Genomic DNA, 20,485 nt, shown 5'->3' on the forward strand with positions numbered 1-20,485 from the left:
TATTTTTTCATGAACACGTAAAGTACTTGTGTTAAAAATGTATTATTTTCTATTCAGGAGATTTTTTTCTTGCAGATGAAAGTTGCATCGACAAGGGCAGACATTCTTACTGTGAATGTACTTAGTGTTTATGTTTTTATTGAATAGCCTATATATATACTTTCATACTGATGTCGATAAAGTCATGGATTTAATTCCTAGTAGATACTGTTAAAATGTATATATTGAATGCACTGTGTGGGGCTTTGTTTTAAAGTGTCTACCAAATGAATGTATGTAAAAAAGAATAATGTAAAAGAACCCACATCGTATGCTTATAACATAACTCAACTCTCCATAGATTTGTGTTACATTTCTGCATAGATCGGCCCAAATCCATAGCCTATAGGCTCTCTGAGTTTCTTATGCTGACTTTTCCAGATGTGCATGCACATATATTTTGCTGTGTAGTAAATTCACTCATCTGGTGTTCACGATCAATACACTTAAGTATAATCTGGTTTTATAACAGAGAAAGTATGGCTAAGTAGGCCGGGCAGCTGAGTGAAAAATACTTCAATCTAAACTTGCTCTAAATATGGTCTGGAAAACAGGACTTTCCTACAACCTGACCACCTAGATCTGTAAATGCCATTCCTCGGGATAGTGATACCAATAATAGAATCGGGACTGATTAAGCTTATGCAAGCCTGAAAAGACACCAGGGAAAAGTTTCTTCATCATTATTGTGCAGCTTAGGCATACTGGCAAACCAGAACACAAGACATTTTCTCAGAACTATGCTCTGGAAACTTTGTGTGATGGCACTTTAGATGTAACCTTTGTGGTGCCTTTACTGTGTAAATAGGCTGCAAAAAAATAGGCCTACGTGATAGGCCTTTTTTGTTGTTGAATTTCGTACAGGCGGAAATTCGGGCAACCCTCAAGTAACCAATATGGCGGCTCCCGGTGGAAGGTCGGTGTTATTCGTGTGCTTGGGTAAGAAAGATTATAAAATATCGCCAAACCTTCTCTAACTTGTGATGTTTAGACGGGAAGCTGATAAGTCAAACCTTCATCACCGTTCAATCGATGATCACTCTTTCACTGGCCTCTTTCAGTGAATGAATCATGAGCCGTATAGTATCTGCATACTGATGCAATCACACGCAAATCTCATTTATTCAGACATTAATAAACACTTCGTGTTAATGTTGGCGCTTAAATCTATACTGTATGTATATTTTCAGCAATGATCACCCGTATGTGTATTCTCTTAAACATAGTTTAGGCTTTTTTTTTTACTTTCCCGGGGTGAGTCATGCTCAAAACATAAACTAACCCATTTACTAAGGTTTACACATTTTCTTAACGTTATGAGGGTCATTTTTATTATCCACTTTACAGTTTGCATAAGATTCTATGCTTTGTTGTCTACGGATTTTATTCATTTATTTATGTATTTATTTGGCTATTTTATATTTTATGGCAAGTAATCAAGGATAGTAGGCTAGCCTAACGTTACATACAATAAAAAAGTATACAATACTGTCAAAAGTTTGGTGTCAGAAATATTTATATATTTTTTGAAGAAATTAATACTTCAATTAGGCAAGAATGTGTTCAATTGTGTTAAAGTAAAGACTAATATTTCTGCTCTTTCTAATAATCGAAGAATCCTGAAAAAGAAATGTCACGGTTTCCACAAAAATATAAAACAGCACAACTGTTTTCAACATTGTTAATAAGAAGAAATGTTTCTTGAGCATCAAATCAGCATATTAGAATGATTTCTGAAGGATCGTGTGACACTGAAGAGTGGAGTAATGATGATGATGTGATACATTTTGTACATGTTTGTGTATATGGAAATTGATCACATGTAATACACATGGCTACTAAAGCAATAAAATTCTTCCCTTTCCTCAATACCCAGGGAATATTTGCAGATCCCCAATCGCTGAGGCTGTTTTCAGGAAGATGGCCACAGACAGTGGGGTGGTGGACAAGGTATGTCGCTGCTTGTGATGATGCTTTTATTGAATGATGTATCAATATTTGGTCTAGCTTACAAAGACTAGAAATAATCGCATGTGCTTCAGTGAATAGATTGAAACAGTGCATCATCTTCTGGATGAATGCAATGTATCTGGTCTTGAAGTTCTAGCAGGTATGTAACAAAGTGACAATGGCACTCCAGAGCAAAATCTCTGAAGTACTTTTAGCCTCATCTACCCTTTGGATGAGTGTATCAGTGTCATAATTATTTTTGTTTGCCAGATACACTTGCTTATATGGAGATTTGACTTTATTACTGAGATTGCACAAGGGACAAACATGACATTTTGCTGTTCAGAAAGTTTAACAAGAGTCAAAAGACGAAATCCAAAGAAATGGTTTCAGATGCATTCCAGCCTTAAAGTTTAAGGCCAGAAATATTCAAAAAAGAATACTTGGCCAACATTGTTCATGTAGTACCATAAAGTATATATGGACCTAGTTATTCAGATAAATGCTATTCTTATGTTCTGTTCTGTTTGCGTGTATAATTTCATCATCATCAGTGCTGTGTGTATGTGTGTCTTCAGTGGAGAATAGACAGTGCCGCCACGTCCACCTATGAGATCGGAAACCCCCCGGATCACCGCGGCCAGGCCTGCATGAAGAAACACGACGTGTCCATGAGGCACGTGGCGCGGCAGGTACGGCGGGGTCCTGAATAGCACTTAGAACCGTGTTCTCTGTGTGTTACAGTGGGTTATAGACTCTGGTGCCACCTCAGATTGGAATATTGGCAGCGCTCCTGACGCCCGTGGTCTGGCCTGCCTCAGGAAACATGACATAGAGACAGATCACAGGGCACGACAGGTACTGCAGATGTGGGATTTTGTCTGTACATGTGAGATCCACCTTATTTTGCAACGCGGACGTATGCTGTTTTCTTTGAATGTGTGAGATTTCTGGTATAGGTAAATAATTGGAGGAATTAACATTGAATTATTTGCACTACAAACCAGTGTGTTAATGAGAACGACAACAAAATAAAATACCATGATAACAATAACAGTTTGCAATATAAAGCAGCATAACAGACGTTTTAGTACAGCCAATATAACTGGAAGCGTATGACGCTGGAAGCCTTGCACATTCAAGTTAACGCTCTTACATTAAAAATAAGGTGGATAGATGGAGGAGAAAGAGTGCAAGAAGCTTTCAGCACAGTACTGTTGTACAATACGATGTTAATGACACATTTATCAAAATTTCACCAACTTCAGTCAGTGTCACTCACACGGAAACCTTGCAGATACACAACTAAAGCCAGTTTTGGCAGGAGAACTGGTGTGAGCATTCTCTAATCGTAATTTACAGCCAAAAGCACTTTATCTTTGTCTCACACCGTAGATGTTTTATCTTTCTTCTTTATTTTTAACTTCTTGCCTATAAATTGATTTTGACAGGCATCCGTGACTGCCTATCTGCTGTTGACCCCTGTTCTCCATCTCCCTCTGTGTTTTCTGACATATTTCATCTATCTTGTACATTTCTTGAGGAAATTCTCCACAGAGTTTGTTGTTTTGAATTGGCTTCCAAATAGTGTTTGGTGTGTGTTGTGATAAAACACGTTTGGTCCATAATGTATCACAAGCATATCTTTCATAGCACATATATAAATCAAAAAGAGATCAATTAAAAATAACGAACCTTCTTTCCCGGGAAGCGGTACTGGTGCTGTTGCTGGGCGGGTCCCACAAACAAACATAAACTCCCGTTTTCACAGACAAGGCTTAAAGGGGTCATATAATGGTACATGCACTTTTACAAGTTGATTGTACTGAAATGTGTGTTGGCAGTGCCTGTACACAACCATCATATAATGATAAAAATCCATCCAGTGTTTTTTTTTTATCTCCTTATATGTTTTCACCTGTCTCAAAACGAGCCGTTCGACCGTGTGACGTCACACGCTCGGAAGCCCCTCCCACGATTGTTGATTGACAGCAGCGTTTCAACACAGACCTGGCCTGAGCGAGCTGTCATCATAGCGAAAAAAAAGTTTTTCATGACCATTAGCTGTAACATCAATCTGTCAATGAACTAACGTATACATCAGTAAACACTTAGCGTTCGTATCTCACTACTCTACCCTGCCAGTGCATACAAAGATAGATCAAAGTGACATTACGTTAACCAACCATTCAGAAACGTCCTTGTTCCGGGTCCAACTCCGGTTCAAACCTATATGGTTGCACAGATGTGTCCTCAGAGACTCCGCGTGTGTTGTCAAAACGCCCGCAGAACAGAGGGGCGGAGTCATTATCATTATCATTTAAAGACACATGCACTTAAACGGCGTCCTGAAAACAGCTGTTTTTGACCAGGTAAAATGGGTTCTTTCTTACAATACTAATGAGAATTTTGAATCAAAGTATATTACAAAAATGTTATTTAGACCCTAAAGAATCATATTAACTTGTATAAAAATGGCATTATATGACCCCTTTAAGCCTAGTCACAGACTAAAATGCATGTTTGAGCTGTTTTAAATGCATGTTTGAGCAGTTTTAACTGAAAGCAACTTGCACTGACATATGTTAAAAAATATGTCAGTGCTATTCTTTTGTCTCGAGACGCACACACAAGTAATGTTTTTTTCTAAGGCATGTTTATAAAATCTACTTGTATCTCCTAATTGAACTAAGGCCTAATCTTGGCTTAATCTAAACCCTGTCTGTGAAACCAGGCCAAAGGCTTTTTTCTCAAGTGGTGGGGATTTTTCTGTTACTATGTGTGCATTTTACTAAGTTTCGCCAGTAGGTGGCAACAAGTGATTCTCTAACTCAAAATATTGTGACTCAAACGTAAGTTACTCGATGTTAAGTTATCTATTTAACTGTTGTATAAAAACGTCACACTTGCAGTTGGTCTTAATATATGAAATTCCTTGTTGATATTTGGAACAACAGCGCTCTTGCTCGTGTGATAGCCTATTGCTTAAATATAAATGACTTAATTTAGTTTCTTTCAGGCAGATAGGGCAAATAAAGTGGCTGTACTAGCTGAGGAGTGTGACAACAGTAAGTCTAAGCCTAGGAAACGGTGCAGAAATCTGTGACCTAGAGAATCTGTGATCTGTGACAAGATTTCATTAACAATTAAATGTTCGCACGAGAGCGCACCTTGCCCTTGTTCACATTATGGTGAGCACGGTAAATAAACAGTCGCGTCTAGTGAGAGGTGCGGTAAAACAAATAAATTTACTTCAAGCTGTATGAGATGTTATTGTTTCTCTCTCATTATGATTGTACATTTTCTCTGTGTTTTACCATTTTGATTATTTATGCATTAAACGTTAATAAAAACGAATAATTATTGGTAACATTTTTTTATTAAAAAATCTGGATTTCGGTAACCTCTAATGCTGTGTTGTCAGATTTGGTGACCCTGCTGTTATGTTCACATCAGAGCAAAATGCTTTTTTAAATACTTTGCGAAATCACAGATTTCTCTAGGTCTCTGATTTTGCTACTGGTGCTAGGCCTGGAAGCATCACAACCTATATGGCTTCATTGAAACCTCTCAGACATAAGTTCACTGCTGTATCACTTTGCCTGAAATATACATGATCTGGCCTATTACTGACCTATTATTAAGAGAAACTGCAAACTCGCGTGCTTTCCACCCACATTTTCCAGCTGTCAGTCAGATATTCCAGTCATGTGGGCAAGCTTTAGCTCGGCCTTTAGAGGTCAGGTTCATACGGGGCTGTACAGAGCTGAGCTCACACTAAAGACATCTCTGTCCCGTTGACCTCACACAAATCAACAGCCCCCAATTATACAAGGAAACACATGTAGCCAAACAGGCGTTTCTAGCAACCCCCCCCACACACACACGTATGAGTTGTTCATGATGTCAAGTTTTTGCTCTTTGTTGTTTTTGTAAATTGGAAACATAGATTTTTATTATGGCTCACTCTGTGCAGTGGCATCCCAGATGAATAATGTGTTCTTGCTCAATATATGCACACATATATATGCAGCCACAGATGTGCTTTGATTCATTTCTTACCTCCATGTCTTGAGTGATGGGAGCGAATGTTCGAACAGGCAAAGACGGCACGTCTACTCGCTCTCTGGCCTTTTGCTTATGTTCCCTGGAAATTGTCCAAGCCAGCAACGTGCTCTTTTGGCTGCATATTTGCCTCTTTTGGTGTAAGACAGGAAGAATTAGAGAGGGGGGTGGCTGTGGGCTGAAACCCAATGTGAATGAAGTGTTACATATGTTACTTATACAGTCTTTCTGTTTGTTAGGTCACCAAAGATGACTTCATGACTTTTGACCACATCCTCTGCATGGACGATAGCAACTTGAGGTATGTGCAGGGGTTCAATTGGGATTTTGGTGGTGGGATCCTAATCTGGCTTTTCTGATACCTTATGTAAGATATGACACCCTCACCCCACTCTCAAAAAACATTACCTATGAATGTATATGGTATGTACACTCACCGGCCACTTTATTAGGTACACCTGTCCAACTGCTCGTTAACACTTAATTTCTAAGCAGCCAATCACATGGCGGCAACTCAGTGCATTTAGGCATGTAGACATGGTCAAGACAATCTCCTGCAGTTCAAACCGAGCATCAGTAGGGGGAAGAAAGGTGATTTGAGTGACTTTGAACGTGGCATGATTGTTGGTGCCAGAAGGGCTGGTCTGAGTATTTCAGAAACTGCTAATCTACTAGGATTTTCACGCACAACCATCTCTAGGGTTTACAGAGAATGGTCCGAAAAAGAAAAAACATCCAGTGAGCGGCAGTTCTGTGGGCGGAAATGCCTTGTTGATGCCAGAGGTCAGAGGAGAATGGCCAGACTGGTTCGAGCTGATAGAAGGGCAACAGTGACTGAAATAACCACTCGTTACAACCGAGGTATGCAGCAAAGCATTTGTGAAGCCACAACACGCACAACCTGAGGCGGATGGGCTACAACAGCAGAAGACTCCACCGGGTACCACTCATCTCCACTACAAATAGGAAAAAGAGGCTACAATTTGCAAGAGCTCACCAAAATTGAACAGTTGAAGACTGGAAAAATGTTGCCTGGTCTGATGAGTCTCGATTTCTGTTGAGACATTCAGATGTTAGAGTCAGAATTTGGCGTAAACAGAATGAGAACATGGAACCATCATGCCTTGTTACCACTGTGCAGGCTGGTGGTGGTGGTGTAATGGTGTGGGGGATGTTTTCCTGGCACACTTTAGGCCCCTTAGTGCCAATTGGGCATCGTTTAAATGCCACGGCCTACCTGAGCATTGTTTCTGACCATGTCCATCCCTTTATGGCCACCATGTACCCATCCTCTGATGGCTACTTCCACCATGTCACAAAGCTCTAATCATTTCAAATTGGTTTCTTGAACATGACAATGAGTTCACTGTACTAAAATGGCCTCCACAGTCACCAGATCTCAACCCAATAGAGCATCTTTGGGATGTGGTGGAACGGGAGATTCGCATCATGGATGTGCAGCCGACAAATCTGCGGCAACTGTGTGATGCCATCATGTCAATATGGACCAAACTCCCTGAGGAATGCTTCCAGCACCTTGTTGAATCTATGCCACGAAGAATTGAGGCAGTTCTGAAGGCAAAAGGGGGTCCAACCCATTACTAGCATGGGGTACCTAATAAAGTGGCCGGTGAGTGTATGTCTGTGTGCATATATAAAGTTAGATATGTGCTTATGTATATATACACAGTTACAGTATGATCACACTATCTGGATTCCTCTCACCAGCTCTGCAAAGCAAAAGAGATTGGCCGACCATGGATGGCCTTTAAATGATCAATCCTGTAGGGGTGGAACGGTACACAGAAGTCACGGTTCGGTTCATACCTCGGTTCAGACATCACGATTCGGTACGATTTCGGTACAATGGAGGGAAAAGCAAAACAAAAATGCAGAAGGCATTGTATTTTTTAAATACGTTTTATTAATAAAGGCATAGAACCAGTTTATTTTTAGTGCACTGACAATAGTTTTATATAATTCGTTTACTAATTAAAGCTGCAGTCCGTATCTTTTCCTCTTTGTCGCCATCTCTCTGTTCGAAATCTGTAACTGCAGTGATTCGCGGAATTATCATCTTTACGTGGGTTGTAAATCGGCATGAAACAGCGCGGATGAACACAGTGCTTTGAGGCGAGTGGTGCTGTCAGTCACCGTGCTGTGTGGATTACAGTGGATACTGTCATACAGAATCACAGATTCACTTTTTGAAAGTTTGACCAACATAAGAATTTTCATAAGAAAATATCTTCTGAACAAGTAAGTAAAATCCATTTTTGTTCTGACCAACTAAGGGGGGAAAAGCATTCGACATGATAAGCTTCGTTAGATTTAATCAACGCGATTTACAGCAACCGTGCAAATTATAGCCTACTTTGTTCTCAAATTGTTCATGTTAACAACATCAGCATTGCGTGACTAATGTTAAATTTAATGTGTTTTATGGTTAGCAGCTACCTGCGTAGTTCAGAATTCATATTCTCCATAATAGCAAAACGAGAAAGGCACAACAAAGGAAACTCCATAACTGTGTGAATTAAGAAAACGTACTGTTACACGATTGAACTATTGAAAGGTCTTACTTGTTCAGCAGAAAAAAGCCGTCTCTTCTTCCGTTTTGAACCCCTTCAAAACACAGAGTTCACGCACTTTTCAAAAGCCCCGCCGATGTTTAAATCCTTGCGTTCGCATGAGACGGTTTCTTTCTATTTCTCTAGCCACCTTAAATCTGAAGTATGAAGTCTTTTGGGTTTTATAACTGCTGAATCTCCAGTTGACACTGATGATTGTTGTTTGGATCTTTCTGGATGCCATAAGTTTAATTATGTAAAGTGCTGCGAGAAAAGCCTATACATCTAAACATCTCGTCACGCACAGTATAGCCGGCTAGCCGAAACTCCTTTATGTGTACGGGTGTGACGTAATGACGCAAAGACATGCTCGAATTTCCCACGGAAACCCACCAGTACCACTGGAATTAAGATTATTATTACAAGCTAACCGTTTTGAATCTAGCTATGGCAAGCAGATAGTTTTGACCACTGGCAGAATAAGTTTTTTTAATATAATTATTTTGGATTATTTTTAACTTAAAAAAGTTACGGACTGGAGCTTTAAATTAATAAAAAGACAAGAAGACCTTGCGATATGTTTGGTAATTAATTTAAAATTATTTTGCTATATTTCAGATCAATATATTTGTTTTCCTTAATTTTAATTAACATTATTAATTGACAATGTAACATTATTCTCATCTGAATTATAAATAATTGATTTCTGTATAAAATAATACTACCATTAAAAACACATTCGATTTTCTTTTTTTAATCAATGTAGAATGTGTAAGATTAGTGCTCCGAGGACAAGAAATGAAAACCAATGCAATATGACGAATGTCCAAAAGATGGGACCCACAGACTGTTTTAAAATGGGGTTGGATAAATATGTTTTGCTTTTAAAACAGTGTGTGTGTGTGTGATTTTGGTTGGGTGACAGTTGTAAGTTACAGTTTGACAAGAGTTTACAGTGTGACAAAAAGCACAATGTTGTGTTTTATTGCGAATGTACACAAATATAAGTAAACACTTTGCAGGTTGCAGGTAATGATCTGAACAAATTGACGGAGTAGGCCTATGTTTTTTATGTTTCCAGTGTTCAATCGCGCCCCCCTCTCTCTCTCTCTCTCTCTCTCTCTCTCTCTCTCTCTCTCTCTCTCTCTCTCTCTCTCTCTCTCTCTCTCTCTCTCTCTCTCTCTCTCTCTCTCTCTCTCTCTCTCTCTTACACACACTCACTCACACAAACACACACAGAGTTCGATCGCGCCCGCGACTCTCTCTCGCGCACACACACACACACAGAGCATTGCAATCTTGACATCGCAGCCTGTTCATTGTGCGGTCACACCAAACGCGAATAGACCGTCAAATTCGCGTCTAGTTCGACGCCAGTCCAAAGCGAATAGGACGCGCGTATAAAGCCAATGTTTGAAGTGAACGCGCGTTCAGAGCTAAGCCGATGGTACAGATTATGTGTCCCTAAAGAACCCGCGTATCCAATAGTAGTTCCGCATTACATTAATTAATTTGCACGCGAGTTTTATTTATTTTTATACCGTGTATTCTCCGTGTAAATTCGTGCACCGAACCATGACGCCCGTACCGTTTCGGTTCGATACGAATACATGTACCGTTCCACCCCTAAGTCCTATATATGATCAACCACGCTCACCTCTGCGTGCTTCTCTTTATAAAACAGATGGGTGCGATGTGAGACCGTGTGGCTCAAGCTCTGTCTGGCTGCCTGTTTTTGATACTGTCAGTTACATGCTTGTCTCAGTAATTATGGCCGTTTACATCTGGTATTAAGATGCGTTTTGGTCGATCTGTTCAGAAGTAGACGAGGGAGACATTCCTGTTTACACCTGGTGTTTTAATCCGTCTCTTTTGTCCACTTTCGACCTCTTCTGTCCTGATTTCTTCAAGGTGAGGGTCTGTGGGCTTTTTTTAGATCTTTCGATCTAATGGACGAAATAAGATTGCACAATTTACATATGAACGTGTCCAGAGACGACGGAGAAACATACAGAGAGCAGCAACTTTAGTTTCTGCTCTGACAGCCACAAGACTACACAAACTGATGTGAGTGTGTGTTAGAAATCAGGAATCGTGAGAGAAAATTGTGCTAAACTTGGGTCTTCAGCCGACTAAGTTTTAAATCCCGTCTGGCTAGCGCACTTCCCATAATGTTTGCACATTCGGTCAGTAGGTGGATCTTTTGCAGCTGTTCGTACGCATTCGACCACATGAGAGTTTACACTGCGAAAGAAATCTGGTCTAATGCGTTTTTACTACCTCTGAAAGTGGACAAGATCAAAACGTTTTAGACCCCGATTATTTATATTCAGAGGTGGACAGTAACAAAGTACATTTACTTAAGCACTGTACTTATGTACCCTTTGAGTATCTGTACTTTACCTGAGTATTATTTTTTCTTTCGAAATAAGATTGCTTCACTACATTTGAAACTTTAACTTTAATTTCACTACATTTGAAAGACAAATATGGTACTTTTTTTTACTCCACTACATTTCTGTCAAGGTCCTTGAGTAGAAAGTAGTAACGTCAGTCAGGGGATGATTTTTTTCCATCTCTGAAATGTGATTGGTTTTTTGCAGGTGACAGACAGCCTATCAGTAATCACTCTTGTAGGGTCACATGTCGTGAAGTTCAGCTATTTCCCCATAATTTTCATTGAACACTAATCAACTGGTGGCAAAATGGACGAAAACAGATCCTAAATAAATAATATTAAATAAATAAAAAAGATATACAATAATAAAACAATACATTGACATTTACTTTTAACTTTTGATACTTACATATGTTTAAAACGAGTACTTCTGTACTTTTACTTGTAACGGAGTAATATTTGACCAGTAGTATCTGGACTTTCACTCAAGTAAGGAAGTTGTCTGTTTATATTACTTGCTGCCATGTGTTCCTGTTTCTGCCATGCATTTTTTTGTTTTATTGGTCTCAACTGGACAGTTTTAGGGAACATTTGCTGAGCATTTGAGAAAAGTGTGCCTCTCTTTGAGTTTACAAGCACAAAAGTGATGAGCAGCAATGAGGCCCTTGGCATTTGCCTTTCTGACATGAGAATGATGTTTGATTTCGAGCAACACTAAGTGAATGAATTATATCATTGATCTGTCAGCAGTCTGTGGGCGTACCATGAGTGGTATAATAAAGTAAAGGGCGCAGGAAGGTCTTTTTTTTTTAGGGGAGGGGGGGGGGGGGGGGGGTATTGTCGGAATCACATGTTCCTGCTAGATCCAGTGCTTATTAAGAAGATTACTGAGTTCTTTAGATTCCTTGTCTTTTCTCTGTGGTTCCAGGTCTCTGCTTTTTCTCCGTTGCTCAGCACGACAGACTGACGCGATCTCACAGTCATGCTTTAGCGATGATTATCTGTCTTGGGTTAATCAAGATTGAAAATATATGTCAGGTCATCAATTGTTGTATTTTTCCTGCTATATTTTGACATTATTATGTGAATGGGTGGTGTGCCTTAAAGGTTAAAGGTCTGAGCTGGTAATCCTACATAAAGGTCATAGGTTCAAACCTGGAAGGGATGATCTCTGAATTGGAGACTGTTAATGAGACTCTTGGTCAAGATGCTGAACCTCATCTCAAGTGTGTCAGGTGTGTGAATGTGTTTAAGTTCTTTGAGATTTCTGAGTTTTTTTTTGTACTTTGTCTAGTTGTTTTTAAATGTTAAGACTGTTAAATGACATCTTATGTGAATATCTCTTAAGAAACACATCCAATCACTGTCAGGTGAATCTGAAACCAGCCTAATTATACAGACCTTCCTTTAAAGACTAATTAGTTTAATAATCATTCAAACCTTTTAATGCCACTGACCCCCAAATATCGTTATCTTCTTGTGAGGTTAGGTACTCCCTTCCTAAAATTTAAAGGCATTTCAAATTCAAATTTTAATATATTTGCAAAAGTTTGGGGTCGGTACGATTTTTAAAAATGTTTTTAAAAAGTCTCATGTTTACCCAGGCTTTTTGTTTTGTTGAAAATGCTGAATAAAAACATTAATGTTGTGAAATATTATTACAATTTAAAAAGACACTTTTCAATTTGAATATATTTTAAAAATGTCATTTATTCCTGTGATGCAAAGCTGAATTTTCAGCATCATTACTCCAGTTTTCATGTCACATGATCCTTCTGATATGCAGATTTTTTTTATTATTATGATTTTTATTTTACAATGTTTAAAACAATTGTGGTTCTTTGATGAATGGAAAGTTAAAAAAGCAGAGCATTTATTTTAAATAGAAATCTTTTGTAACGTTATAAATGTCTTAAATATCAATTTAATACATCCTTTCTGAATAAAAAAGGCTGTCAATAGAATAAAATATTTGTGATTAAACTTATATCCATCCTGAGTGAAACAGTAATGACCAGTCAAATTTGGTACATTTGATGCACTTTTTAAATATATTTATCTATATTTTATTTTTTCTTCAGACTAGTTTGAAGATATATGGTTTTGTACATTCCTAGTGATTATTGTTTAGTCTCGTCGTTCATGATTAACCACACCAGCTATCAGTGCCCTGGCGTTGTTATGTGTGTTATGAATAATTTCTTTCGATTTCTTTCGTGTGTGTGTGTGTGTGTTGCAACATCTTCGTCTTGAGAGACTTGCAGAAAGAACAGACAGATCCTGTCAAGTTTCATTTGCGCTTAAATCATATTCCTGAATTAATCTGGAAGAACTTAAGAAATTGCACCATTGATATGATTATGCACCAGTTCACTGGCTGCACAGGATCTAAGCTGTGTGTATGGTTTTCTTACAGAGATCTGAACAAGAAGGCAAGCAGCATAAAAAACAGCAAAGCCAAGATTGAGCTGCTCGGCTCCTACGATCCTGAAAAACAGCTTATTATCCAAGACCCGTACTATGTAAGTGTACACACATGCACACAGCAAGATTAGTGCCAAACCCTGGTCATTTATTGCCAAATACTCAATGAAAGTGGCAAAAGGTCCAAAATAAAATGAAGAAACCTGTTTATATATATATATATGTGTATAAAAATATATCCCAGATATTATGAAAGATCCAGTCAATGAGACATATGCCTCAGATCCTACGGTCTAAGAACATATGGTGAGTTTATATGATGTCTTAGGGTTCATGTTCATCCCATAATCGCTATTCCAGCTGAGCCCAACTCCAGCTGTTTACTAGTGTGGGAACCGTTTCAAATCAACCTAGAAATGTTAGATATTTTTGATGTTTCCCACAACCATTACTTCCTTTTCACATTCATCTTAAAATGTAATCATTGTTTGGAAGGAGAATTCTGGTGTGATTCATGATGATTCATAATTTCACGTATATTGCTTTTTTGGATATTGAAATACTTCTATCCCTGCTTAATAGGCGAAGAGAACTGAAGGTAAGGTTAATTTTTTAGAAAACACTGTGGCACTATCGAAACATTGCTCTGTTTGTGCATCCTGACCAGTCCGACATTGACAGACAGCAGTGGCTCAAGTAATGGTATGAGTTTGTGGCCAGGACTATTGCTAATATGTAATTATTTTTGATGATTATATTTTCTTATAGGACTTATAAAAAAATGTAATTGCACCTTTTTGTGTGATTAATCGCGATTAATTGCACACTTGTCGTAAAATTAGACATACACCATCTTGTTTAACACGTTCATTTTGCCATCATTTGCTCATCCAGCAAAATGAACAATCAGATTGAAGGGTGGTTCATAAGGTAAATTTAAGTGTCTTTCCAAAAACAAAAAGGACATTTGGAGACTTCAAAATGACAGCAAATAACCAAATGTTATAAGGAGTCCAAATAATTCATAAATGCATGCACACCAAAGCACACATGAAGAAAAAATATTTTTTTAGTATTCAATGTATAGTATGTGTACAGTGCATCAGCAAAGAGCTTGTCTACATTTTAGGCAAGTTACAATACTGAACAGAACCACTTGGAGATGCCAAAATAAATCACCTTGACCTGACCGCATATGCCTAATACAATACACAAATCCATTCAGAATTACTAAACATAGCAACATACATCAACATACATGTCATCTGGCTTAGGATGTTTTGACTTTCCGTTCAGTCTGTATTTCACACAGCGCGATGCATGAGGGCTTGTGCACTTCAGAAACAATCACAGAACATGACAGAGGATGTGTTTTAAAGCGAAACACACTTTAATGAATAATTCACTGAAAACTGGCTGCGAGTCACTGTTCTCTCTGCCATCTCTGATGTAGTCAGCCTGGTTTTCTTTACATTAGAAAGAGAGTAGTGTGATAAACTCCCGACTTCTAAGATCATGAATGTGCAAGCCACGTTAATGACACAATTGCACGTGCTTCAGTAAGTTACTTGCGTTATTTGCTTAACACGTTAAGGGTTTTAAATTAATCGCATACGTTAACGCATTAACGCTGACAGGCCAAATTTTTTATAATTGTATTCATTCAATTATATACATTTCACCTTTAAGATTACTATAGGAGAGTTTATTGGCGTGTGTGTGAGTGTGTGTTGGGGTTGGTTGAGGGTTGTTGATCGTGTAGAGAAAACCTCTTTGGAATGCTGCAAGCTGCTTATTTGGTTGTGGTGTGCTTGGATAAAGTCATAATCATGTACTTACCCAATAAATTAGCCAATAAATCATGTCATCTGTCTAGGTATTTTCAGAAAAGATGAATTTGATGCATAGTGTGGTCCTGGCCCCCGACTGATGTTTAAGAATGAGGATTCCTTAGTGGATATCTGTGTGTGTTTAAGGCGTACTCCATTTGCAGAGTTTCTGCAAACTGTCAACACTTCCTGGATATTAATGTCTTGTGGGTGAGGACAGCTTTTAAGGAATACTTCACTCAAAAATGAAAATTCGGTCCTCGTGTCATTCAAAGCCTGTATTTCTTCCTTGGATCATAAAAAGAGGATTTCTTTGAAGGACGCTCTTGCCCATACAGTTTCAATGATTTGGGCTGAGGCTTTCAAACTTCTAATACAAATAAACTTGACAAACAATTCCTTATGACTCATGCAATATTACAAGTATTCTGAAGTCATAAAATAGATTTGCTTGAGGAAAAGACAAATAAAATTATGTACTATTGATACACAGTTGAATGCAGTTGAACTGGAGAGCCGGAGATTCGTGAACGATTGATTCGGTTGAAAAAATGTAATTGAAAAGGTCAGACTCAGAGGAATGGCTTATGTTGAAGTCTCTTAAACCTGATCAAGATTTTCAGTGAATAATGACTAAAATTTGGACTGTTCCTCACAAAGTTATTACATAGTAGCCTAGAAGAATTTAAATGCAGATCAAAAATTGGATCGACCACTTTTATGGTGCTTTTGCATCCTTTTTAAAGCTTGAGACCTTTAGCTTTTCTTCAATTGTTATTGCATGGAAAAGAGTGTCCACATTATCCAATAATCTCCTTTTGTGTTTCATGGAGGAAAGAGTCACATGGCTTTGGAACAGCATGCGGTGAATAAATTATGATAAAATTTCGGCTTGTTGTGGGTGATGTATCTCTTTAACAATTAGGCCAAAAACTCTGGATGAATCTGTATGCGTTCAATGTCTGTTATGTTGAAATAAAGCCAATGTAAGAGTATTATTAAGTGTATTAAAAAGAGGTGTTTAGTGTCACAACATGTCATAAACACCTTAGTATGATATAAAAGTTTATTAGCCAACAAGATGAAACCTCAAAACTGATGTTTGGAAGGGAGCAGTGTCCAATTATGAGAAATGATAGGGAGGGAACGGGTGAGTGTGTTGAGAAATAGAAATTGGAAAGTCCCTGACGGGCCACCCCTACTGAGATCATTAGGCACTGTCAGGTCATCCCGCTCTCACTACCAGCTCTCCAAGCCACATCTGTGAAGGTCAGCAAACTCGCTTTTAGGTGAAAATGTGCCTAAGGGTTGATTAAGGACACATTGTGAAGATGTTTCACTAGGCTGAAGGCTTCCAGAACATGTGGGTCACAGCCATTCTGAGGTTGTTGAAGATTATCATTGGCATGCTGAAAGGTGTAAAGTTGTATATTTCCCTTCTTGTATTTCTTCATGGCAGACAACCAGCTGGCTGAAGTGTGTAGGCCTTTCTGCCAGTGCAGAATAGGAAACTGGCCTCTACGCTGTACTATGTTTGCTAGGGGTGGGAATCTCTAGGCACCTCACGATTCGATTAGATTACGATTCAGAGGGCTGCGATGCTAAAACAATTATCGATGCATCTTTTTTGTGTGTGTGTGTGACTACTTGGTACTTTTAAAGCAAAGTATTTATACCCATAAAGAATTTACTTCCAATATCTTTTATTAATAAAACAAATGGAAGTGATTTGGCAAGTCACCTGTAAGGTTGCGTTTGCCAGCATATGTCCCAACATTGCAAAGAACCAACAGGAAAAGAAATGTGTGTATGTACTAGCAGCATACTTGTAGTCAATGAATACAAACTTCAGCATATTCTGAATCTCTAACATAAAATAATAGACTTCAAACCAACATCCCTTCTGTCATGTGCAATGAGCAATATAATCCTTCAGACCAAAAATAAATAAACATTTTGCTGTAGCAAAATACAAACAGCTTTCATACAAAAATATCGAATTATGTACCAGCTGCTTTCATGGAAAAATAATGCTTGTGGATAATTAGTAACATACAAAGCTGCTCTAATACACAAATAAATAATAAAGACTCTAAGACTTATGACTTGAAATTGTTGCTGTATACCACAATCAAAAACAGCTTATACAAAAAAAGTAAATGAACATCTGCAGAGAGCACAGTCAAAATGTAACTTTTTGTGACTGGCATTGCACTGATACACACTGTGACTGTGGAGGGCAGTACAGTAAACCTACGTATAAGAGATCGGCATACAAAACAAAACAATACAGAAAGCAGGTCTCAGGCAAAAATGAAAAAAAAAGGCCACAATGAAATTATGCCAATTTTCCATATGTTAGCTTTTAACGAAGTGGGTGGAGTTTGGATTTCCCGCTCAGCTACAGACTGTCCAGCACTGCACTTCCGGGCTTTAGAGTTCTGCCTTTTGCGTTCCTTCAATATTACATTATTAGACTTTTTTTTTTTTTTTACATTTGTGAACGATTCAGAATCGTCCACGTCTGCATCGCGATGCTTCTAAGAATCTAATTCCCCCCCCACCCCTAATGTTTCCCGTGTGCTTCAATTCTCCAGTCAAATGCTTAGGGCTGTCCCCGACTAAAGATTTTTGTAGGCGACTAGTAGTCACTTATTTAAGCTACAGTATTAGTCGACTAGTCGGACGTTTAAGATATTGATTTAATTATAGAAATACTAAACCATTATAATGACCATTTCAAATATAAAGTAAGCGCTCAAGTGGAATGATTATGAATGTGTCAGAAAAAACAGCTGAACATTTTAAAGTCCCCCTGGGGTAAAAATCAAGTTTTTAATGTTGTTTATGTCTATGTAATGTTTTTAATATGCTTTAAGACAAAGCATGTGCAAATTCATAAATCAACACCCATTGCGGAGTATTTTCTCCTTAAAACTGCAGTGAACTCAAAAACACGGTTTGAAATCACTGGTGTTTCTGATGTAACAAACTACCTTGTAACCAATTAGGTCAACGTGTGATCATCAGCGAGTGGTTCTCTGAGCTGGTGTGAGTGAGTGGATCACTAAATAAGGCAAGGATGTAGTGTTGCATTCAAGCTATTTTTAAAGCATGAAAAAAAAAATTCTTATGAAAAAACGTTTAAATATGTCATTTCGGTGAATTACTACAGGTGGACTTTAACAACTAGTTTTTTCTGAGTCAGTGACCGCTGCAAAGATGAAGTTGACAATTCTGACTTGCCATCTCCATAGATGGGATAAAGGTGCGCCTTTAGAGAGAAATGCGCGTTAAAGGGATAGTTAGCCCATGATTTACTCACCTTCAAGCCATTTGACATTTTTCTTTCAAACGAATACAATCGGAGTTATATAAAAAATGTCCTGGCTCTTCCAAGCTTTATAATGCCAGTGAATAGCTGGTTTCTGTTTTGAAGTCCATGAAGTGCATCCATCCATGATAAAAGTGCTCAACACGGCTCTGGGGGGTTCATAAAGGCCTTCTGAAGTGAAGTGATGTGTTCGTCTAAGAAAAATATCCACATTTAAAACTTTATCGACTAAAATAACTAGCTTCTGGCAGACAGCCGTACGCATCGATTTACGGCGAAAGAGTAACCCTTGACATGACGCATGACGCATTGACGAACCCGGGAGTGCAGAGGATAGAGCAATACAAAACTCCATTCACAAATGACAAGTCTAAAACGAGAATTTTTAAAGAGAAATGTCGGAGGAGCTTGAGTTTGTTGCCCAGCCCTATTTGTTTGAACCACGAGAGGCGTCAAAGCTTATGCTACTCCTACATCATACATCAAGTGTTACTCTTTTGGCGTAAGTCGACTTGCGAAGCCGTCTGCCAGAAGCTAGTTATTTTAGTCGATAAAGTTTAAAATGTGGATATTTTTCTTACACAAACTCATCGCTTTACTTCAGAACGCTTTAACCCCCCAGAGCCGTGTTGAGCACTTTTATCATGGATCAGAAATGTTGCCTTGTCAACTAACTGAAATAAGTTTGAAGTTGAAGTCCTAAAATGAATGACGCTAAAACTGTAATAAAAATAAATGAAAGCTAAATAGAAATAACAATTAATAAAGTGACAAGCAAATAACAAATCGACTAAACCTAAAAACATAAACGCCAATTTTAAAATGTGACTAAATACTATAACAGTATATAAAAAAATACTAAAATAGCACTGATGCGAAGCCTTTATTACATTTGAAGTGTTCTCCATATTATTATTATTATTACTCTCTATTTTTACATGTACATTTAGATTTAGCTTTGCTGTCATCTAACACTCATTTAAACTGAATCTTTATTAAGTTTAAGTTCTAATAAATTATTAGCATCCAAATGCTAATAGTATAATAACACTGTTAAATGTATTCTGTAGCAAATCTCAGCATAAATATACATTGTTCATACATTATAATGTTGTTATGTCTAAATACATTTGTAGCATTTAAAATGACTGATTTTAGTTTTTTAGTGCTGTTGTTGTTATTTATATAGACAGATTAATTCTATTAGCCAGTGTTGGACTTGTAATACTTGTGCAGCTCTACTGTTTGCCAATAATAAAACAATCTGACAACAGTAGTTCATAGGTATTTCTTTTAAGCTCAAATTAGGCAAAAAAAAGTATTGTTTCAGTTCAGTCATACTAATGCACATATCACTAAGTAATCTAGAGAAAAAACAGGCAGTATGGGCCATATATGCTCATAACCAATTATCAAGACATTTCAGCTGTGCTGTCTTTGATCTGGTGTCTTTAATGGTTTCTGTTTGTTTTCGCTTGCAGGGGAGTGATAAAGACTTTGAGACGGTGTATGAACAGTGTGCAAGGTGCTGCAAAGTCTTCCTGGAGCAGCACTCATAACACACACACACACAACGACCATCTTCTGGAACCCTTCGACGCCTCATCATGAGAAACTCAAATATGAATATCTGATTGAAACATTCTTTAAGTGTCTTCATAAGCTAAACACGCAAGCCAAATGATAGCAGCGTATAGAGAAGCACTTTGTCTTAATTGTAAAATAAGTTGTCATAGGATGCTTGTTTGAGCAGTGGTAGACTGCCTCTGTTGACCATACTCTCTGAAGAGAGTAAATTCACCAAAATAAACCGGCAAAAAATGCTGAAATTACTTTGGCATGAGATTATTTTTCCGCTTCTTACACCAACACTTTT

The 20,485-nt window shown here is 38.0% G+C and overlaps 1 protein-coding gene across 2 annotated transcripts; it reads left to right on the forward strand.

Moving 5' to 3' along the window:
* Window positions 1-898: 898 nt before the first annotated feature.
* On the forward strand, window positions 899-20,442 carry acp1 (acid phosphatase 1). Of its 2 annotated transcripts, none has more exons than XM_056257966.1 (6): window positions 899-978; window positions 1,916-1,989; window positions 2,568-2,681; window positions 6,294-6,355; window positions 13,439-13,544; window positions 20,091-20,442. In XM_056257966.1, exons 1-6 carry the CDS (start codon window positions 936-938, stop codon window positions 20,166-20,168), a joined length of 477 nt encoding a protein of 158 aa, XP_056113941.1. In that variant the 5' UTR covers window positions 899-935; the 3' UTR covers window positions 20,169-20,442. The 2 variants fall into 2 exon arrangements, with proteins under 2 accessions (XP_056113941.1, XP_056113942.1); XM_056257967.1 differs by lacking the exon at window positions 2,568-2,681 and adding an exon at window positions 2,734-2,847.
* The last annotated feature ends 43 nt before the right edge of the window (window positions 20,443-20,485 follow it).

The sequence above is a fragment of the Rhinichthys klamathensis genome, unplaced genomic scaffold (genome assembly GCF_029890125.1).
Source record: "Rhinichthys klamathensis goyatoka isolate OS25496 unplaced genomic scaffold, OSU_Roscu_1.1 h1tg000147l_1, whole genome shotgun sequence".
Lineage (NCBI taxonomy): Eukaryota > Metazoa > Chordata > Actinopteri > Cypriniformes > Leuciscidae > Rhinichthys > Rhinichthys klamathensis.

Excerpts from the sequence above, each read along its gene's own strand:
- acp1 (XM_056257966.1), top strand. The coding sequence starts at position 936 with ATGGCGGCTCCCGGTGGAAGGTCGGTGTTATTCGTGTGCTTGG. Across the intron at positions 1,990-2,567 it reads ACAGTGGGGTGGTGGACAAG|TGGAGAATAGACAGTGCCGC; the intron begins GTATGTCGCTGC and ends GTGTGTCTTCAG. Across the intron at positions 2,682-6,293 it reads TGAGGCACGTGGCGCGGCAG|GTCACCAAAGATGACTTCAT; the intron begins GTACGGCGGGGT and ends TCTGTTTGTTAG.